This window comes from Somniosus microcephalus, chromosome 2 (assembly GCF_052327205.1).
Source record: "Somniosus microcephalus isolate GS21.2 chromosome 2, FLI_Smic_1.0, whole genome shotgun sequence".
Taxonomy (NCBI): Eukaryota; Metazoa; Chordata; class Chondrichthyes; order Squaliformes; family Somniosidae; genus Somniosus; species Somniosus microcephalus.
This window is the reverse complement of record NC_140988.1, coordinates 376,038,670-376,062,285: the sequence shown is the minus strand read 5'-3', so window position 1 is coordinate 376,062,285 and position 23,616 is coordinate 376,038,670. Positions and strand designations below refer to the sequence as shown.

General features: G+C 46.0%; 1 protein-coding gene across 2 annotated transcripts in view; it reads right to left on the bottom strand.

Moving 5' to 3' along the window:
- LOC147123778 (semaphorin-4F-like) overlaps positions 1–23,616 on the bottom strand; it is a 428,228-nt gene that overhangs the window by 241,822 nt on the left and 162,790 nt on the right. The window contains exon 1 of one of the 2 annotated variants that reach the window (XM_085975908.1): positions 15,290–15,833. The exons of the other annotated variant lie outside the window; for it this stretch is intronic. Within the exon in view, the coding sequence (XP_085832034.1) occupies positions 15,290–15,407 (118 nt within the window). The 5' untranslated portion in view covers positions 15,408–15,833. Of the gene's footprint in view, positions 1–15,289; positions 15,834–23,616 lie in introns of those variants that run through there. 2 annotated transcript variants of the gene reach the window in all.

The window sequence follows — 23,616 nt, the reverse complement described above, 5'->3', positions numbered from 1 at the left end:
TCGGGTATGTAGGGCAGAGCATTAATTTTACCAGTAATAGACGGCTGTATTACATACTGGTTAGGCCTCTTGGACTCGGCTTGAAACTAAAAGTGTGTGGAAAGCAGGACTGTGAAGCCAAATACAGGGTCTGGCCACAGAAATCTAAAAACCCCAAAAATGGGTAAGTTCACAAAACATGAGCAGCCTGGGACTGGAGTCTGTGTGAGGAAAGTAGTAGAGCTCCTGACCTCTGGCTTGTAGGAAAGAGACAAGGATTTTCTGGTTCGTTCTTTCCCTTCTGCGAGAGGCCCAGAAATACGGCAAGCCTATGGATTGAAGCTGAACAGCACGCTGTGCTATATCTGTAATCTCCTCCAGTCCCAGAAACCCCTTCCCCCGCCCCCGAGATACCTGCGTTCCTCTAATTCTGGCCTCTTCAGCATCTTTGATTTTAATTGCTCAACCTTTGGCGGCCGTGCATTCAGCTACCTAGGCCCTCAGCTCTGGAATTCCCTCCCTAAAGCTCTACGCCTCTCCACCTCTCTTTTCTCCTTTAAGATGCTCTTTAATACGCTTTGACCAAGCTTTTGGTTATCTGCCCTAATTTCTCCTTATGTGGCTCGGTGTCAATTTTGTTTTATAACACTCCAGTGAAACGCCTTGGGACATTTTACTAAGTTAAAGGCGCTATATAAATACAAGTTGTTGTTGTTGTGCAAATTGGCTGGCGCGTTTGCCTATAAAAAGAAGTGACTCTGGTTGTGAAGCATGGGGGGTAGGGGTCCGACAGTCACATGGAGGGAAGTGTGTTGGGCCTGGGGGACGCACTCTCTCTCTCCTCCTGGCCCACATGCAATGCAATAAAGGCACTTACCTCATGAATCAGGCCCTTCTCGCCTCCTCTTACCTGCCAGGATTCTCGAGGCCCTCCATGCGTTAAAGATAATACAGCCTCCTCAAAAGGTTTTAGTGACCGACCCACCTCCTGAGAGCGGGTTGATTGCCCGCACCGCCCCCCCCCCCACGACCTGCCTCCGCTAAAACCGAAAGTGGGCAGGTTGGAGTCAAGTTTGAGAATTTTACAATTTTTACCTTCCCACCTGCCCCCAACCCACTCGTCCTTGGGGGTTAAAATTCCCCCCAACCATTCACTTCACTGGCCTTCTCCAAGATTTAAATCTTGGCAACCTTAAAATTTCAGGGTGCAGATAAGCTAAGACGCAGACCATGCTTACTCTCCCCCGAGATGCATTCATGCATTCACTTGGGACAGTTCTGGAAAGGCCCAATGTGGGGACTATCAGGTCCCAATGGGGGGACTATCAGGTCCCATTTCCCATTATGCGAACCCGCGAGAGATTTTTTAATTTCAATTCCCAGTGGTACTGAAGTTCCAGCTGGCAAATATTAACTCCTGAAGTCACTGATCCTTAATTCAGCCGATGAGTGATGCACAGTTAATTAACTCCTGAAGTCACTGATCCTTAATTCAGCCTATGAGTGATGCACAGTTAATTAACTCCTGAAGTCACTGATCCTTAATTCAGCCTATGAGTGATGCAGTTATGCGTTACAGAGATCATCTTAAAGGAAGCAAGTTAGGCCAATAATTAAATACTTAGTATAATTATCTTCTGGGACTGAAATATCTTGCTGGGATATAGTAGCAGGAGCTTTTACACTGCACTGTAACTGACTGTTTGAAACAGATACTGGGTTCCCAAAATGTAAACTGTTCTATTTGCCAGCATTAAAATCCCTCACCTCAATGAGTGTGAAATTCACAAAAAAAATCTGAAAATATATAAACACCACAGATCATTGCCTGCAGCTCCAGATTACCATAGGAACCCTCTCTCCATCATCGGTACTACCCACGACCCCTATGATCAAGTGCAAACAAGTAGTTTGGTAACAAGATGCTTCAAAGAACACGCAGTACTAAAACAGCATATTCCTCTCAGCAACTGCACTCATGTAGATTGGATGTAAACAGCTTTCAAAGTGCAATCAATAACTTCCCATATCTGGTGATGAGTAAAAGTCCCACTCGCCCATCACCCCTGTCCTTGCTGACTGGTATTGGCTCCTGGTCTTCCAATACCTCAAATTTAAAATTCTCATCCGTGTGTTGGGCTCGCCCCTTCGTATCGCTTTAACCTCCTCCAGCCCTCCTAAGCCCCATACTTTGGAATTCTCTCCCTCACCTCCTTTAAGAGTCCCTCTAAAACCCATCTCTGAGAAAGCTTTTTGGTCACCCCCATAGGCTTGGTGTCTGTTATTCATTACGCCTCTATGAAGCACCTTGGGTCTTTTTTTTCTGTATTATATAAATGCAAGATGTTGTAATAGTAAGAGAAGGCACAACAGAAACATCATGATGCAAACATTTAATTTTTTCAGTTTTTGATTCAATCACAAACTGTACTTGAACAAGTTAAACAACAATTTACATTCACTCAAAAAACTTGCACGGCTCCCTTTTAGGTCACTGATGTGAGAGAACGGCTTCCAGAAGCAGCTCCCACTCCTGCTGCTCTAGAAACCTGCCAGGCGTATATACACAAGCTGTTCCTACGAAGAATGGATCTTTCTTTTTAGTGACAATCTTGGCTCAGTGATAGTACGCTTCCCTTTAAAAGGTAGAAGGTTATGGGTTCAAGCAAAACGCCAGAGACTTGGCACCTAATAATCTAGACTGACACTTCAGTACAGCGCTGAGGAAGTGGGGAATGCTGCATTGTTAGAGGTACCGTCTTTCAGGTGAGGTATTAAAATAAGGCTCTGCCTACTCAATGGATATTAACGATCACATGGCAGTATTTGAGGAAGAGCAGCTATGTTCTGGTGTCCTGCACAACATTTATCCCTCAACCACCAGAAACAGACCATCTGGACATTTACCTCATTGCCGTTTGTGGGACCTTGCTGTGCGCAATTGCCAGCATTACAACAGTGGCTACACTTCAAAAGTAATGCACTGGCTGGAAAGCAGTTTGGGGCAGCCACAGGATGTGAATGGTGCTACTGTATTAAAGAAAAAAAAAGACTTGCATTTATATAGCGCCTTTCACGACCACCGGTCGTCTCAAAGCACTTTACAGCCAATTAAGTACTTTTCAAGTGTAGTCACTGTTGCAATGTAGGAAACGCGGCAGCCAATTTGCGCACAGCAAGCTCCCACAAACAATAATGTGATAATGACCAGATAATCTGTTTTAGTGATGTTGGGTGAGGGGTAAATATTGACCAGGACTCTGGGGAGAACTCCCCCGCTCTTCTTTGAAATAGTGCCGCGGGATCTTTTACATCCACCTCAGAGAGCAGAAGGGGCCTCAGTTTAATGTCTCATCCAAAAGCCGGCACCTCCTACAGTGCACCATTCCCTCAGTACATAAGAACATAAGAAATAGGAGCAGGAGTTGGCCATTCGGCCCCTCGAGCCTGCTGCGCCATTCAATAAGATCATTGCTGATCTTCTACCTCAACTCCACTTTACTGCAGTATCCCCATATCCCTTGATTCCCTTAATATCCAATGCTGCAATGAAGTGTTGGCTTAGATTATGTGCTCAAGTCCCTGGAAGGGGACTTGTACCCACAACCTTCTGACTCAGCGGCGAGAGTGCTACCACCGAGATCCTTGGTTCAAGTTCTGTCTTTTCTCTTATAATGACTCACCAAAGAAATTGCAGGGTTCTGTGCAAAGAAATGTTTCACCAATCTTTCCTCCCAGCCAAGAGTCTGTATATTTGCAGCTGGCTTAAAGTTGCTGTTGACAAATAATCTGTTTAGTGTTGGTGTCCTGGCAGGCAGTAATACTTCAGCTACTAAGGTTGCTGGTGGCCATGCTTTTCGACTGCCTCGGTGTCTGCCAGCATGCCAGTCTGGCGTTTACAATGGAGCACCTGAAAGCCAGCTTTGGTGGTGCACACCCACTAACAGAAAAAACGCTGCAACACTGACATCAGCAGCTTGGCACCGATAGCAGAAGAGACATTAGAGTTTAACTCCAAATATAAATGAGGTATTAGTATGCTTCCTGTCCTTCGTGCAGATATCGGAGATTGTCTGACACATACAGAGCTGGTTAACATCTTTTAAATTACTATCACACCACTATAACCTTCAACATGCGATTTCTAGATGTAATTAGAAACGTCAGACTATTCACAAACAGATGGTGGGTGGAGAAAGCGCAGGAGATCCAGCAGCTAGCCGACAACCACGACGTGCGTGGATTCTTTAGCGCAGTCAAGACCATCTACGGCCCAAGCACCCACAGTCCTACCCCACTGCGGGCCAAGAACAGAGAGGTACTCATCAAGGGCAGAGAGGCAGTCAGTGCCCGCTGGAAGGAGCACTTCGAAGGTCTCCTTAACCGCGACTCTGTCTTCGACGCGAGTGTCCTCAACTCCATCCCGCAGCATGCTACCCACCACCATCTCAGCACAACCCCAGCCCGGCATGAGGTTGAAAAGGCCATCCGACAGTTGAAGAACAACAAGGCCTCAGGAGCAGATGGAATCCCCGCCGAGGCACTAAAGCATGGCGGAGAAGCACTACTGGCGCGAATTCATGAACTAATTTCTCTTATCTGGAAGAAGGAGAGCATGCCAGGGGATCTCAGAGATGCCGTAATTGTGACCATCTTCAAGAAAGGTGACAAGTCCGATTGCGGTAATTACAGAGGAGTTTCCCTGCTGTCTGCCACAGGGAAAGTCATCGCAAGAATCCTCCTCAATCGCCTTCTCCCAGTGGCCGATGAGCTCCTCCCAGAGTCGCAATGTGGATTCCGCCCACTAAGGGGCACAATGGACATGATCTTCACCGCACGTCAATTACAAGAGAAATGCAGGGAACAGCACCAACTGCTGTACATGGCCTTCTTTGATCTCACAAAGGCCTTCATCACTGTCAACCGTAAGGGATTATGGAGTGTCCTCCTCAAATTTGGCTGCCCTCAAAAGTTTGTCACCATCCTCCGCCTGCTTCACGACGACATGCACGCAGTGATCCTGACCAACGGTTCCACCACAGACACAATTCACGTATGAATCAGGGTCAAGCAAGGCTGTGTCATCGCACCAACACTCTTCTCGATCTTCCTTGCTGCAATGCTCCATCTCACCCTCAGTAAGCTCCCCGCTGGAGTGGAGCTAATTTACAGAACTAATGGGAAACTGTTCAGCCTCTGTCGCCTCCAGTCCAGATCCAAGGTCGTCCTGTCCTCTGTCGTCGAATTACAGTATGCAGACGACGCATGCGTCTGCGCTCACTCGGAGGTCGAACTCTAAACCATCATCAACACCTTCACTGAAGCGTACGAGAGCATGGGCCTGACACTAAACATCCGTAAGACAAAGGTCCTTTACCAACCTGCCCCCGCCACACAGTACTACCCCCCGATTATCAAAATCCACGACAAGGCCTTGGACAACGTGGACCACTTTCCATACCTCGGGAGCCTACTGTCAACAAGGGCAGTTGTCAATGACGAAGTCCAACACCGCCTTCAGTGTGCCAGTGCAGCCTTCGGTCACCTGAGGAAGAGAGTGTTTGAAGACCAGGACCTCAAACCCGGCACTAAGCTCATGGTCTACAGAGCAGCAGTGATACCCACCCTGCTGTATGCCTCAGAGACATGGATCATGTACAACAGGCACCTCAAAGCACTGGAGAGGTACCACCAACACTGGCTCCGCAAGATCCTGCAAATTCATTGACAGGATAGGCGCACCAACGTCAAAGTTCTCGCTCAGGCCAACATCCCCAGCATCGCAGCTTTGACCACACTTGATCAGCTCCAATGGACGGGTCACATCGTCCGCACGCCCAATACGAGACTCCCAAAACAAACGCTCTACTCGGAGCTCCGGCACAGCAAGAGAGCCCCAGGTGGGCAGAGGAAATTCTTCAAGGACACCTTCAAAGCCTCCTTGAAAAAGTGCAACATCCCCACTGACACCTGGGAATCCCTGGCCCAAGACTGCACAAAGTGGAGGAGAAGCACCCGAGAAGGCGCCGAACACCTCGAGTCTCTTCGCCGGGAGCAAGCGGAAGCCAAGCGCAAGCAGCGCACGTCAATCCAAGCACCCCACCCACCTGCCCCTTCAACCACCGTCTGCCCCACCTGTGACAGAGACTGTAGGTCCCGCATTGGACTCATCAGTCACCTGAGAACTCAATTTTAATGTGGAAGCAAGTCATCCTCGGTTCCGAGGGACTGCCTAAGAAGAAGAAGACTAAGGTTGCTGGTGGCCATGCTTTTCGACTGCCTCGGTGTCTGCCAGCATGCCAGTCTGGCAATCAAAGGTTGTAATCTCTGGATTACTCCCGGTGCCACGTGATAGTGAGTATAGGAATAGGAGGATAGAGCAGATGAATGCGTGGCTAAAGAGTTGGTGCAGAAGGGAGGGCTTTAGTTTCCTGGATCACTGGGCCTGCTTCTGGGAAAGGTGGGACTTGTACAAGTCGGACGGGTTGCACCTGAACCAGAGTGGGACAAATATCCTTGCGGGGAGGTTTGCTAGCACTGTTCGGGGGGGTTTAAACTAAAATGGCAGGGGGTTGGGAACCTGAGCAGGGAGACAGAGGAAAGGGAAACAGGGATAAAAGCAAAAGATAGGAAGGAGAAAAACAAAAGTGGCAGTCAGAGAAATCAACGGTTTAAATCAAACGTGGTCACAGTAAATAATAATTCTAATAGGTCTAAGAGCGTTAAAAAAACAAGCCTGAAGGCTTTGTGTCTTAATGCGAGGAGCATTTGTAATAAGGTGGATGAATTGGCTGCGCAAATAGAGGTAAACGAATACGATTTGGTTGGGATTACAGAAACGTGGCTCAAGGATGGCCAAGACTGGGAACTCAACATCCAGGGGTATTCGATATTCAGGAAAGATAGGCAAAAAGGAAAGGGAGGTGGGGTAGCATTACTGGTTAAAGAAGGGATTAATACAATTGTAATGAAGGATATTAGCTCTGATGATGTGGAATCTGTATGGGTAGAATTGAGAAATACTAAGGGGAAAAAAACATTAGTGGGAGTGGTATATAGACCTCCAAACAGTAAGGTTTGGGGATGGCATTAAAAGGGAAATTAAAGAAGCGTGCAATAAGGGCACAGCAGTCATCATGGGTGACTTTAATCTACATATAGATTGGGCCAACCAAATTAGTAACAATACTGTGGAGGAGGAATTCCTGGAGTGTTTACGGGATGGTTTCCTGGACCAATATGTCGAGGAACCAACCAGAGATCAGGCCATCTTAGACTGGGTATTATGCAACGAGAAAGGATTAATTAGCAATCTTGTTGTACGAGGCCCCTTGGGTCGGAGCGATCATAATATGATCGAATTCTTCATTAAGATGGAGAATGAAGTAGTTGACTCAGAGACAAGGGTCCTCAATTTAAATAAAGGAAACTACGATGGTCTGAGGAGCGAGTTGGGTAGGATTGAGTGGGGAATGGCGCTCAAAGGGTTGACGGTGGATAGGCAATGGCAAACATTCAAAGACCGAATGGATGAGCTACAGAATTTGTTCATCCCAGTTTGGCGTAAAAATAAAACAAAAAAGGTGACTCAACTGTGGCTAACAAGGGAAATTAGGGATAGCATAAGATCCAAGGAGACGACATATAAATTGGCTAGAAAAAGCAATAATCCTGAGGATTGGGAGCAGTTTACGATTCAACAAAGGAGGACAAAGGGATTAATTAAGAAAGGGAAAATAGAATATGAGAGTAAGCTAGCACGGAACATAAAAACTGACTGTAAAAGCTTTTATAGATATGTGAAGAGAAAAAGATTAGTGAAGTCAAGCGTAGGTCCCTTGCAGTCAGAATCAGGGGAATTTATAATGGGAAACAAGGAAATGGCAGACCAACTAAATGCATACTTTGGTTCTGTCTTCACAAAGGAGGACACAAATAACCTCCCAGAGATGCCGGGGAACATAGGGTCTGATGAAAGCGAGGAACTGAAAGAAATCAGTATTTGTAGGAAAATGGTGTTAGGAAAATTGATGGGACTGAAGGCCGATAAATCCCCAGGGCCTGATGGTCTACATCCCAGGGTACTTAAGGAAGTGGCCCCAGAGATAGTAGATGCATTACTGATCATCTTCCAGAACTCGATAGACTCTGGAACGGTACCCATGGATTGGAGGGTAGCTAATGTTACCCCACTATTCAAAAAAGGTGGTAGAGAAAAAGCGGGGAATTATAGACCGGTAAGCCTGACATCGGTAGTGGGGAAAATGCTAGAGTCTATTATAAAAGATGTAATAGCAGAGCAGTGACAGGATCGGACAAAGTCAACATGGATTTACAAAAGGTAAATCATGCTTGACTAATCTACTGGAATTTTTTGAGGATGTAACTGGTAAAATAGATAAGGGAGAACCAGTGGATGTGGTGTATTTGGACTTTCAGAAGGCTTTCGATAAGATCCCACACAAGAGATTAGCGTGCAAAATTAAGGCACATGGGATTGGGGCAAGTTATTGACTTGGATAGAGAACTGGTTGGCGGACAGAAAGCAAAGAGTTGGAATAAACGGGTCGTTTTCCGAGTGGCAGGCAGTGACTAGTGGGGTACCGCAAGGATCGGTCCTAGGACCCCGGCTGTTCACAATATATATTAATGATCTGGACGAGGGAATTGGATGTAATATCTCCAAATTTGCAGACGACACAAAGCTGGGCGGGAGGGTAAGCTGCGAGGAGGATGTCGGGAAACTCCAGTACGATTTGGACAGGTTGGATGATTGGGCAGAAACATGGCAAATGCACTATAATGTGGATAAATGTGAGGTTATCCACTTTGGTGGCAAAAACAGGAAGGCAGATTATTATTTGAATGGCAATAGATTGGGAGAAGGGGAAGTGCAAAGGGACCTGGGTGTCCTTGTGCACCAGTCACTGAAGGTAAGCATGCAGGTGCAGCAGGCGGTTAAGAAGGCAAATGGTATGTTGGCCTTCGTAGCAAGAGGGTTCGAGTACAGGAACAAGGATGTCTTGCTACAGTTGTACAGGGCCTTGGTGAGACCGCACCTTGAGTATTGTGTGCAGTTTTGGTCACCTTACCTGAGGAAGGACGTTCTTGCCATGGAGGGAGTGCAGCGAAGATTCACCAGGCTGATACCTGGGATGGCAGGAATGACGTATGAGGAGAGATTGTGTCGATTGGGCTTATACTCACTGGAGTTTAGAAGATTGAGAGGGGATCTCATCGAAACCTATAAAATTCTGTCAGGTCTGGACAGACTATATGCAGGAAGGATGTTTCTGATGGCCGGGGAGTCCAGAACCAGGGGTCATAGTCTAAGGATAAGGGGTAAGCCATTTAGGACTGAAATGAGGAGGAATTTCTTCACCCAGAGAGTGGTGAACCTGTGGAATTCTCTGCCACAGAGGGCGGTGGAGGCCAGTTCATTAAATATATTCAAGAAAGAGTTGGATATATTTCTTGAGGCTAAAGGGATCAAGGGATATGGGGAAAAGGCAGGGACAGGGTACTGAATTTGGATGATCAGCCATGATCACATTGAATGGTGGAGCAGGCTCGAAGGGCCGAATGGCCTACTCCTGCTCCTATCTTCTATGTTTCTATGTTTACGATGGAGCACCTGAAAGCCAGCTTTGGTGGTCCACACCCACTAACAGAAAAAACGCTGCAACACTGACATCAGGAGCTTGGCCCCGATAGCAGAAGAGACATTTGAGGTTAACTCCTCCAAATATAAATGAGGTATTATTATGCTTCCTGCCCTTAGTGCAGATATCGGAGATTGTCTGACACATAGGCCTAGAAATTCGGTAGGCTTAGCGCCGCATTTGAGGCGCTAGAGGGCCTAGCGCCGGAGTTATGGCCAGTTGAGAAATTCCCTGGGGCCCTAAATCGGCGTTGCACCGGTAGCGCTGCGCCGGCACCGATGACGTCATCGGTGTGCGCAGCGTCCCGGTTGCCGTGGTAACCCGGCCCCAAGCCGAAATTCAGTTGCGCCCGCCTCGCCCGTGGCAGGCGCAACTAAGACTCTGGCAACAGAGTCTTCCCCCAGTGTGCGCCGGCGCATAAAGGTGGAGTGGCGGCCGGCCGCGTTCCCGGCGGCCGCCTGCCCGCACCTCCCTTCCCGGACTCCTGCATTCCCCCCCGCGGCCCTGATCAGTGTCTGATGCGAGCCCGGCACTTCCCCGAGGTGCCGGGCTCAGATGTCGGGTCAATCCGCCGGACAGTTGTCGGCTGCAGGCAGCTCCTCCTTAACAGGAGGAGGAGGCCTGCAGTTCCCCCGCCTGCCGCACCGCATCGGGTGCCGCAGCGGGGGATTAGCGCCGGGAAACCCAAGTTCACGCCCGTTTTGAGGCGCTAAAGGAGGGTTTTAGCGCCCGCCGCCGTCTGGGCCCGGCGCACCCGAATTTTCGTCGCGCGCTGCCGCATTACCGCTGGCGCAAACTTTCTGGCGCTACAGCCCTGGCAAGACCAAAACCCAATTTCTAGGCCATAGAGCTTGTTAACATCTTTTAAATTACTATCACGCCTCTATAACCTTCAACATGCGATTTCTAGATGTAGATTAGAAACGTCAGACTATTCACATTCGCAACCAATACCTAGAAATTCCACATCCTTACATGTGTGGAAAAGTCTAAATAACTTTCCTGCAGATCAAGACAACAGACAGAAAAGCTCAATTTTCCTACTTGCTGTGGAGATACTTTTTTCCATGCAAACCAAACTTTTTTCACCTCTTGTGTGTATTTTTTGTAAATTAGAAGTGATCTAAATAATTTTTTTTTACAGCAGGATATTCCCAAAATTCAATATAACTGAAAATGCTAGTACATCTTAAAAAATTTAAACCAACTATTTATGTCCGTATATTTCTGTTTCACCAGCAAGTACTAACAAAGTAGGTGAGATTTGCTTCTCCTCCACTCACATTAAGGAACAGAATCATTCATTAACCCACTACATTTCACCCGCGTCCTCTGCACTTTTTACAATTCAGTCTATCACCAATCTCATGAAGGCCTATAGGAGGTCACTCAGAATAGTGGGGACCAGTGCTTGTGCGTGCTTAGCGAGCTGCAGATGGGAGGTTGTTGTACCAATGGCCAACTGAGAGACACAAGACAAAGCAGAGGAGAAGTGATCTAAACAATTTTTTTTTACAGCAGGATATTCAGCAGAGAAATTCAGTTCACGGCCGCCAGTTTTAAAACAGATGGCCAGCAGTTGAAAATCAGGGGGACGGACACCTTGCCGCCCCTTTGTTGCCCAAGGTCCACCTGATGGAATATTCAGGCAGGCCTATGAATGGACGAGCAGCCCATCCGGTTGAAACAGGCGTACGACGCTTAAATATGGAAATCCAGGTCATATGCCGGTTGTTGGACCCCGATTGCAAAACAGGCAGATCTTGTGCCGTGCGCGCTCCAACCCAGTTCTACAGGAATTTAGCAACCAATCCAGTGAACCCAATTATTTTTGTCCTTAAAGGGACCACTGGGGGCCACTCAAAAAAAAAAGTCCAGGAAATTTTCCGTTTTTATTTTTGTACATCCTGTAGATGCAGGAGTGCTCCTCTTGGACCCACAAAAAAACTTCAGCCCATTACAGGCCTTACACAAGAATCGCCTCCGCCCGCCCCCCACCACCATCCCCCCCACCAGACGCAACCTGCCAGGGAGCTTGGTGTAGGAGCTGGACGCATCACTGATGAGCTGCAGCGGGCCACCCATTCAGCACCCACAGCTCACCAGCAGCATTTAAATGAGCCTCAAACCTGAATTTGGATCAAGCTTTATGCTGGCATGAACAACTTTGCGCCTGTTGGTGGAGAGGCAGATCAGTTGCACTATTCACAACTAAACGCAGAAGAACGACGAGATTAGCTTGTTCTCCCAATACCCAGGCCATAATATAAAAGCAATGCAAGGACGCAGTGCGTAGCTGTTATGGACTAGCAAGTGCCCACCATAGCAAGTTGTGAAACAGAGCTCAATAAATCTGGTCATTAATGAAATAGCACCAGAAAAGAGCAAGTATTAAAACTTCTGGATTGTTGCAAGATTCTAACTGGTTCACTAATGTTCTTCAGGGAAAGTAATCTGCTACCACTAAGGACACAGACATGTGCTCAGCTCACCACAGTTGAACATGTGGCCACTCGTGTCTTTGTGGGGTTATCTTGCTGCAGGAGGTAGCTCTACTGTCAGCGAAGTGACTAACACTTCTTTTGAGGAGGGAGGGGATGCAAGTGCCAACCCTGGTGATGCCGACAATAGCAAAATGGTAAAGTAAATGGGACATTGTATTAGTGTGAAAAGTAGATTGCCTCTCTGTCCCAAAACATTCTTTTATAACGGTACTCTTACTGTAACAGAGAGTCGACTGTATGTGGACAAATGACAAGAGAGGCCCATACTGTGCAAGTACAATGAGCAGTTTAAGACCACTGCCCAGAAGGCATACATTAAAAATAATCATTCCTTTCATTCACATATGCATTCCGACAACAAAGCACCCTCAGAAGTGATCTTTACTCTAGAACTTGACACAGACAATGCAAAAGTGAAATTCAAGGCAAGACTACAAATTTTTGTTGCCCATTATCAGACTTTTTTTTTAAGGGGTATGCTGTGAATAAATTTTCAACCTAACAGCAAAAGGACATTCTGATGGGTTTTACCTTTGGAAACTTAAGCTGCATTTATATTTGTTGGATATTAAATATGAATGGAAATTAATAATGGGAATTGCACAACTCAACGGATTTAAGTTCAATGCTGCAGTCATGCAACCACCACCTGTTTAGATATTTTTTGTTCAAACTGAGCTGACGAATTGAATACAACAGACCTCGCCAGCTGAGCAAAGGTGTCTTATTGGGCACGATGAAGCTAATTGAGCTAAATAGAGGTGGGAAGAATCGTGCCTCCAGTGACAGGTCTACCTTCCAGGTTGTTAGGCTGGCTGGTCGATCCAAAAACAGTGCCCTGGAGTATTGTGGACTTGCCTCACTAAATTACCATAGAAGGTTGATTTAACTCCAAGCCTATCACCAGGTCTGTTACCTTGGACTGCAGATCCTTCTCGCTGCAATCCCCCCCGCCCCATCCAAAGAAGTTGGTCATCAACTCCTCTATGGCCCAATTAGCTAGGAGGAAAATATTTCATCAAGTCTGTTCAATGGAATTAAGGTCTGGAATGCCAGTCTAAGAGTACCAGTAAATAGGTGGTAGAAATGTTAAAACATATCAGCTATAATCGATGTTAGATAACTAAAGCAAAACCCCCTTATTTGTGGAGTCATAGGGCTAAAAATTGAGTAGCGCCCCAATTGAGGCGCTAACTTCGCCGGGGCGCAAAAAAATTCTCATTTCTCCCCACCCCCCACCCCTGGCTTTTTTGCCAATTATCTTAAGTCTGTGTCCTCTAGTTACCCACTATCCTGCCAGTGGAAACAGGTTCTCCCAGCTACTCTATCAAAACCCCTCATACTTTTGAACACCTCTATTAAATGACCCCTTAACCTTCTCTGCTCTAAGGAGAACAATCCCATCTTCTCTGGTCTCCCCCCGACATAAGTGATGACTTTATAAAGACCTGGTTCACCGCACAACAAAGATGCGAAGTGCATAAGGAAGCATGTGCATAATAATTCTAGCAGTAAGCACCACCATCCCATGCATTATGGCACTAATGTAAACTCTCTCATTTCCCAGAACCACAAAAAACTGTGAAACTCCTTATCTCCCTGTTTTCCCTTCCTCTGACAATCTACAGCTTTACAAAACCAAATCTCAGTGTCACCCAATCACTATGGGGGTAATTTTTGACTTTGTGCAATGGTGTAAAACAGGTGATAACGAACCAGCAGACCGTTTTACATCTCTTCCGATTGTTATTTCCATTAACTTCAGTGGGCTGTTGATGAGCAACGCTCCCCATCAGCAACCAAGACATAAAATGACTCAGCTAATGTAAAAGTACTAATAAAGTACCTTCTCTTCTCAACTACACTTGTGGTTTGCTGGTTTGTCCTGCCATGCGAGCCCTGGCCCTTCACCTAGGTTTCTCTCTCTCATATATATTAAGAAACACGTAAACACCTTGGCTCAGTGGTAGCATTCACGCATCTGTCAGGTGGTTGTGTGCTCAAGTTCCACTCCAGAGACTTGAGCACATATCCATGCTGACACTTTAGTGCAGCACTGAGGAGTGCTGCACTGTCGAAAGTGCTGTCATTCGGATGGGATGTTAAACTGAGGCACTGTCTGCCCTCTCAGGTGGACATAAACAATCCCATAAAGAGGAGCTCTCCTTGGTGTCCTGGCCAATATTTTTCCCTCAACCAACATCACTGAAACAGGTTGGGATTTTTGGGGCTTTAAACAGGAGCAACGCAATTTAGCAGTGGGGCAGTCCGCGCGTGCAGTCAGGCAACTGCTAAATTAATGTTGCCCATTTTTCAGACATTCCTGACAGCTTCTTAAAACAGGCATTAGGTCCTTACATGTGTAACTGAGGGGCTTGATGCCTGTTTTAGGCCCCTTTGCCGAAACTGGTTGGCAATGAGCTCTGTTCAGGATTGTTCAGCGGTCCCTGCGAAAGACACATTGGTTTTTGTTTTAAAAGATTTGGAAGTCGTAACTTTGGAGCCAGGAGACCATGAGTGTTCCGCCGACTCCACAGCACTCGGGAATGTGCCCCCCCCACCCCCCTTGATGCTCCCACCTCCCTCCCGGGAATTATCTTTGGTCCTCTGCTGGTGATGCAAGTGGCCTGAAATTCATCTTTAGAAAGGGGGCAAACTGCCTGTGGGGGCGCAACAGGTGAAGCCCAGAATACCAATTTCGGGCCAGCCTCAAGCCTATTGTTTGGGATGCGTGTAATCAGCGCTGGTTATGAACCTGAACATGAACCATAACCAATTTCAATCCCATTATCTGGCCATTATTTAATTGCTGTCTGTGGGAGCTTGCTGTGCACAAATTGGCTCCCGCGTTTCCCTACATTACAACAGTGACTGCACTCCAAAAGTACTTCTTCCACTGTAAAACACTTTGGGACGTCCTGAGGTCGTGAAAGGCGCTATATAAATGCAGATCTTTTCCTTTCCTTTGTGAACCAAGTATCACACTGATCATGCCATGGTTGTAAACACACGAAGCATGGCAAAGCAATCTTTAAAACCTCTCAATAGGCACTACAACACATGCAACTTACTTAGCAACAGATCTGAATTAATTTGGGGTCATTGCTAAGAGAGAAAATAAATAAATCACAAAACGACACCTACCATCGTGAGAGATTGTTTTCCTGGGGACTGAATCCTTAGCCAAGCCCAAAACGTAGACACTAATGGAACACACAATCGTAACGTAAACAGCTAGAACCGCAGATCCTCCTTTCATCATTTTGTTGTTTTCTTTAAAAAAAATAAAGTCCCAAAACTAAAAAGGGGAAAAAATCCCTAAAAAAAAGTGTTTTCCAAAAATTTTCTGCTGGTTGTATTCTGCACCAAACGTCGGCAATATAATCGGACAAAGAAGCAGAAAGTACACACACGACGACCAGGTGTTTGGAATAGAAGCCAGCCGCTCCTTTCCCTCTTACATAAATGTCTTTCTTTTTTTTTAAAAACTTTTCATATCCAAACCCTGCTTTGCAGTTGGATCGTTGCTCAGTCTCGAATCCTCCAGAGTTATGAAACTTTCTTTTGCTAAAGAATGATACTGGATGTCGACAGTCGGACGCGTTACGCAGTCGCTTTTTGTTACTGTATCTTATCGAACATTGCAACAGCGCCAGGTAGCGCAAGGCGTGTGAATCAGAGGGGCGGACTGGACTTGAGTCAGAGCCTGGCTGCACCTAAGAAAACTCCACCCTCTCATCCGTTCCCAACAGCAAGAATACCAATAATCTTAGCTTGTTTCTGAACTGTAGGATTTGTCTTTTACTAACATTGCACTGTGTGGCTCTGCTGTGCTATGTATGTGCGATCCAATTGCAGTCGATTGTTTCTTCATTATTTTTGAAATTCAAAATTAAATAGGATGCCTGACACATATACATAATAAGCAGTTGCAAACCAAGTGGGGCATTTCTTTAAAAAAAAGCGAGGAAAGTACTTCCCCTGAGATATAACCTTAAACAACAACCGAAAATGCTGGAAACAATGTGGCTGACTCTTAACTGCCCTCTACATCTATGGGGAAAAATCAAGTTAACATTTCAGACATTAGGCTAGGGTTGCCAATCCTCCAGGATTGCCCTGGAGTCTCCAGGAATTAAACATTAATCTCCTGGACATTGCTGCGAACAACCCAGGAGAAAAATCATTGGGATATTTTAAAAAATTGTGTGTTTTTTACATTTTCTTTGAATATTTTTGTTTATTAGTTATTATAAAAATACTGGAGATGGGGGAAAAAAGGACTGTTTGATTTTGCGGGGCGGTCGGAAGAGAGGAGGTGGTGTGATGAACCCTCCAGGAATTCCGGGAAGGAAATCTGCCGTCCTTACCCAGTCTGGCCTATGTGACTCCAGACTCACAGCAATGTGGCTGACTCTTAACTGCCCTCTGAAATGGCCGAGCAAGCCACTCCGTTGTCTCACCACCACCACTTTCTCAAGGGTAATTAGGGATGGGCAATTAATACAATAGCAAAATACTGTGGATGCTGGAAATCTGAAATAACAACAGAAAATGCTGGAAATACTCAGCAGGCCAGGCAGCATCTGTGGAGAGAGAAACTGAGTTAACGTTTCAGGTCGAAACCCTTCTTCAGAACTGGAAAAAGCTGGAAATGTAACATATTAAGCAGGTGCAGAGACAGGGGGGTTGGGGGTTTAGGAGGGGAGGAAGGAATTGAAAGAACATGCTGTGAAAATGTTGCAAATGGGAATGGCAAAATCATACTGCATGAAATATGGGGGCAGGGATAATTATCTGAAATTGTTGAACTCTATGTTGAGTCCGGCAGGCTGCAAAGTGCCTAATCGAAAGATGAGGTGCTGTTCCTCGAGCTTACGTTGAACTTCATTGGAACAGTGCAAGAGGCCGAGGACAGAGAGATCAGAGTGGGAGTGAAGCAGAGAATTAAAATGACAGGCGACCGGAAGCTCAGGGTCACCCTTACGGACTGAACGGAGGTGTTCCGCAAAGCGGTCGCCCAATCTGCGTTTGGTCTCCCCAATGTAGAGGAGACCGCATCGTGAGCAGCGAATCGTATATGCTAAATAAAAATATCAAATACATATATATACTGCACAGCACATGTTGGAGAAATGGACTCATCACTCCCTTTCCTACTCTAACTTATTATTCCCAGCACCATTAAAACAGTGCTGCGCCTCACCTCTCTCAGTATTCCCTTCCTCCTGCAACAAATAGGTTTTTAAAACCCAAGTTCACCCAACTACCACAGTTCATTTATCTTGTATTGTTTCCTCTTATTGTCTACTTTGGCTAGGTCCAAAAACTTATGTACATTGGCTCTTAAGCTAGACTTTTCAATGTAAGAAAAACATAGGTCAAAGCTTGGTGATTTACTGAAATTAAGCTAAAAGGGTTAAATTATGAGGGCAGGTTTCATGGATTAGGCTTGTATTCCCTTGAGTATAGAAGATTAAGGGGTGATCTAATCGAGGTGTTTTAAGATGATTAAAGGGTAGATGAGAGAAACGATTTCCTCTGGTGGATGAGTCCGGAATCAAGAGTGCATTACCTTAAAATTAGAGCTAGGCCATTCAGGGGTGATGTCAGAGCGCACTTCTTCACACAGAGGGTAGTGAAAATCTGATGAAGGGTCCCAGACCTGAAACGTTAACTCGGTTTCTCTCTCCACGGATGCTGCCTGGCCAGCTTTTTCTGTTGTTATTTCAGATTTCCAGCATCCACACTATTTTGCTATTGTATTAGTGAAAGTCTGAACTCTCTCCCCCAAAAAGCTGTTGAGGCTGGGGGTCAATTGAAAATTTCAAAACTGAAAGGCAAGGGTATTAAGGGTTGTGGAACCAAGGTGGGTAGATAGAGTTAAGATACAGATCAGCCATGATCTAACTGAATGGCGGAACAGGCTCGAGGGGCTGAATGGCTTCCTCCTGGTCCTATGTTCCTAAGTCCCTTGTTTTGCTGCCAGTAACATAAATAAGTAACATACTCCCAGCTGCAGTGTTTATGCTTTAAGTGGCTAGCGCCACTCAGTGGTTTGCTAATTGCAAAGCACCAGTCCCAAAATGTACCCTCTATTTCTCATTTTCCTGACAAAAATGAAACAGCTTTGTTTTTTTTATGTCCCTCATTTCTTTCCATGAAGAGGGGAGTTGGGTATATGAATAATCTGCAACAAACTGTAAAATGATTTATATCCACAAGAAATGTAATGATTTATTTTTAAGTGCATTTACCATTCCTTTGTCAATGCACTTAATCTGTCCAGATCCCGATGAATGCTTTCATTCCCATTTGACATGTAGCTTAGTCTACAATTTTACTATAAGTATTCTCTTTCATATCATTTATAAATACAGAATGGCACGGGATACATGAATAGACCTCTGTGGAACAATTGCCCACCAACAGGGCTTTTTCTATTTCTTACCACCCTCAGCTTGACGTTATCCAGGCAGTTTTCAAACCAGTTAGCTAATTTGTCATTACTTCCATGAGCTTTAACCTTCTTCAAAATTCTCAAACAACAGGCACAGACACTTGCCTTGAACACAGAAAAAGCTCCCAAGGCATAATCAAACAAAATGGATGCCGAGCCAAAGTACCAGACATTGGCCCAAATTTTGCTGTAATAATAACAGCAAGGCTAACAGAGCCGTTACTACAGGGTAAATCAGACAGCAACTTCTGGCGTCCGCACATGTGCAATTAAATGCAAAATCCAGAAGCTGCTGTCAGAGATACCCTGCTCCTCCACAGGGTGCGCTGTTGCAGTCCTCGCCAATAGACTTGGAACTGAAATCACTGTAATGGCGTGAACTTAAGGTAATTACCCAATAGTCTTGCATTTAAAATGGCTGAAAAAGTTAGGGCTCGTGCATTCAGGAGTGAGTGAGTTTTTAGCGTCATAATAAGTGATAATTTCTGCTGAACAACCTCTCTGGCCCTGAAAAATTAATTTTACAAGTGCGAAATCTCATTCCCTCAGAAGAAAATTAATGTTGCAGACTTTTATAAAAATAAAAATTAAAATATATATTTTTTTGTTTTTCTGTTTTCTCTTTTATCTCTCCCCTTTAATCCCATCTGCATGTCCCAATCTTTGTTTTGCTTCTTGTACAATGATTTAAATGTCATTTATATTTCCTGCTTTTTACTTCCTGGTTTATTTCCTGCATGTTCTGGTGAAAATTCTTCAATCTGATTGGTTGAAGAGCCTCCCTGCTACTGGACCTGCTCACAGATGCCACAGATCCCCTGTAGAGGGCGCCCTACTGGATCAGATGCCCGATTAGTAGAAATCTTCGCTGACAAGCCCACAAAAAGTCTTAGGCAACTGTACACGAGGTGAACGGCAGAAGCAAAAGTCAGGACATTAGCGTGGTGAAAAAGGTGGGTTTGAAGGAGGGTCTTAATGGAGGAGAGGGAGGTGGAGAAGTGGAGAGAATTCCAAAGTGTAGGGCCTAGATGGCTGAAGATAGCCGCCAATGGTGGGCGAAGGGAGTGGGGGATAAAACTTTATCAAATGGGATTCTGAAAATGCAAATGATTTATATCCTCTGGATAGTCCTCATCCACTAATTTAGTTGCCTCCTCAAAGAATTCAGTAAATTTATACGGCATGATGTAATGCTTCGAAAGCCATCCTTTACAGTCTATAAGCTCTAATAGCTTATAACAGTTAAGACTGATAACCGCACATAAAATTCTAAGATTGTGACACCTTTTTTTGAATATCAGAATCATATTTGCTATGATTCAGTCCTAATGGACAGGCCATTTATTTATGAAGTTCCAAAAAATATTAAACATCACCCTGGTGGTTATCCCCGGTGGGGCAGGGGAGTTATCCCTGGTTTCCTGGCTAATATTTATCCCTCAAACAACATCACTAAAACAGATTATCTGGTCATTATCACATTGCTGTTGGTGGGAGCAGTTGTGCGCAAATTGGCTGTCGCGTTTCCTACATTACAACAGTGACTACACTTGAAAAGTACTTCATTGGCTGTAAAGCGCTTTGGGACGTCCGGTGGTCATGAAAGGCGCTATATAAATGCAAGTATTTCTTTCTTTCTTGATGAATCACACTGTGACCTGTAAGTCTCATACAAAATTATCATTACATCTTTACTCTTGCACTCTATACCCTATTTATAAAACCCAAAATGCTGCTTTTTTAAAACAGCTTTATCTACCTGTACCCTCAGTTTCAAGAAATTATATATCTGAACTCCTAAGTCTCTTGACTTCAATGGAAATAAAAATCAAGAGAGATGTTAAACAGGCTGCCGACTCGCTATCACCCATTTTACATTTTCGCACAAAGTCAAGATATACCCCAATGTCTTCAAGAGAGCACAGGAAAAATTGGAGGAATTAAAGAAAAATGGAATATACAGTAAGTAGGAAAGGCGTGCTGGGCGGTATTGTTTTTATTCAGTTGAAACAATCACACAGAACTATGACATTATTATCAAGGTGCCCTTGACTGACCAGTGGCCTGAAATGTGAAATAACAACAGAAAACGCTGGAAAAACTCAGCAGGCCAGGCAGCATCGGTGGAGAGAGAAACAGAGTTAACGTTTCAGGTCGAAGACCTGTCGTCAGAACTGGAAAAAAGCAGGAAATGGAAAGCAAGTTTAGGGGCTGGGAAAAGGGGGAGGGGATGAAAGAACAAAAGAGGTCAGTGATAGGATAGAAAGCAGGAGAGATTAAGAGACATTGAGAGACATTAAGAGATATTCAAGGCAAGGGGAGGTGGTAATGGGACAGGTTAAGGAATAAAGGATGGCTCTAGTTGGAGTGTGACTTGCGCTGGCAGAATGAAGGACAGCTGCCATGTGGGAGGGAAGAAAAAAAGGCCAAACAAAAAGTGTGGATAAAAAAAAAGAAGCTATATATATGTGATAATAGCCGAGGTTCTGATCTGAAATTGTTGAACTCTATGTTGAGTCCAGAGGGCTGTAAAGTGCCTAATCGGAAGATGAGGTGCTGTTCCTCGAGCTTACGCTGAGCTTCCGTGGAACAATGCAAGAGGCCGAGGACGGTGAGGTCTGAGTGGGAATGGAGCGGTGAATTAAAGTGACGGGCGACCGGAAGCTCGGGGTCCCCCTTACGGACTGAACGAAGGTGTTCTGCAAAGCGGTCACCCAATCTGAGTTTGGTCTCCCCAGTGTAGAGGAGACCACATCGTGAGCAGCGAATACAGTATACTAAATTGCAAGAAGTACAAGTAAATCGCTGTTTCACCTGGAAGGGGTGTTTGGGGCCCTGGACAGTGGGAAGGGGGGAGGTATAAGGGCATGTGTTGCATCTCCTGAGCTTGCACGGGAAGGTGCCAGGCGAAGGGGAAGGGGTGCTGGGGGTGGTAGAGGAGTGGACTAGGGTGTTGCGGAGGGAGTGGTCCCTACAGAATGCTGAAAGGAGAGGTGAGGGGAAGATGCGTTTGGTGGCGGAAATGGCGGAGGATGATCCGTTGAATGTGGAGGCTAGTGGGGTGAAAGGTGAGGACAAGGGGAACTCTATCGTGGTACCGGGAGGGAGGGGCAGGGGTGAGGGCAGAAGTGCGGGAGATAGAACGGACACGGTCGAGGGCCGTGTCAACCACAGTAGAGGGGAATCCTCTGTTGAGGAAAAAGGAAGACATGTCGGAAGCACTGGTATGGAAGGTGGCATCGTCGGAGCAGATGCGGTGGAGACGGAGAAACTGGGAGAATTGGAATAGAGTCCTTACAGGAGGCAGGGTGGGAGGAAGTGTAGTTCAGGTAGCTGTGGGAGTCAGTGGGCTTGTAGTGAATGTTTGTCAATGACCTATCCCCAGAGATGGAGACAGAGAAGTCGAGGAAGGGAAGGGAAGAGTCGGAGATGGACCATGTGAAGGTGAGGGAAGGGTGGAATTTGGAAGCAAAGTGAATGAAATTTTCTAGTTCAGGGTGAGAGCAGGAGACGGCACCGATACAGTCATCAATGTGAGAGGTGAGGGAGGGGACCTGAGTAGGACTGGAACAAAGAGTGTTCCACATATCCCACGAAAAGGCAGGCATAGCTACAATCCATGAGGGTACCCATAGCAACACCTTTGGTTTGGAAGAAATGAGTGGAGTCAAAGGAGAAGTTGTTCAATGTGAGAACAAGTTCAGCCAGGGTAGGCGGGTGGTGGTGGATGGGGACTGGTTGGGCCTCTGTTCAAGGAAGAAGCGGAGCGCCCTCAGGCCATCCTGGTGGGGGATGGAGATGTAGAGGGATTGTACGTCCATAGTGAAAAGGAGGCGGTTGGGGTCGGGAAACTGGAAACTGTTAAAGTGGCGGAGGGCGTCGGAAGAGTCGCGGATGTAGGTGGGAAGAGACCGGACAAGGGGAGAAAAAATAGAGCTGAGATAGGAAGAGATATGTTCCGTGGGGCAAGAACAGGCTGCAACAATGGGTCTACCAGGGTAGTCCAGTTTGTGGATCTAGGGAAGGAGGTAGAAGCGGGCTGTGCGGGGTTGGGGAACTTTGAGGTTGGCGGCCGTGGGGGGAAGATCTCCAGAGGAGATGAGGTCAGTGACAGTCTTGAAAACGGTGGCTTGATGTTCGGTAGTGGGGTCATGGTCCAGGTGGAGGTAGGAGGAGGTGTTGGAGAGTTGGCGTGTTGGCCTGAAATGTGATGTGGTTACCCTACAGTTTCCTTATAGGAGCTTTGCATTTCAAACTTTTACAGCTCCACGCCACCTAATTCAAATATAGGTAAAAGTATACCACCACCGGCGTACCGTGGCTACAGTGTGTACCAGCTACAAGATGCACTGCAGCAACTCGCCAAGGCTTCTTCAGCAGCACCTCCCAAACCTGCAACCTCTACCACCTAGAAGGACAAGGGCAGCAGGCGCATGGGAACACCACCACCTCCAAGTTCCCCTCCAAGTCACCCACCATCCTGACTTAGAAGTATATCGCCAATCCTTCATCGTCGCTGGGTCAAAATCCTGGAACTCCCTCCCTAACAGAACTGTGGGAGTACCTTCACCATGCGGACAACAGTGGTTCAAGAAGGCAGCTCACCACCACCTTCTCAAGGGCAACTAGGGATGGGCAATAAATGCTGGCCTTGCCAGTGACGCCCACATCCCATAAACGAATAAAAAAAAAATTATACAGCACTATATCAGGTGGATTTTTCAACATCTCTGTTTTTATTATTAAAATATTGTGGCGGAGCCACCAAAGGACTCAGATCGTTTGTACATAATTCCTTTAACAACATGTTAGCTTCAGTCTGAGTCTGTATCTTTATTTATGCTGTTTAACTGTACAGCGTGTGGTTGCTTTAACAGCGCGGTTAAAACGTGATGATGTCACACCGTTCATCACGTGATCCCCCAATGGCGGGAAAACGTGATGACGTCATGATGTCAGCCACAGGTCTGCAGGGGCAGTCCTCGTGGAGCTTCCATAGAGAGCAGACCTA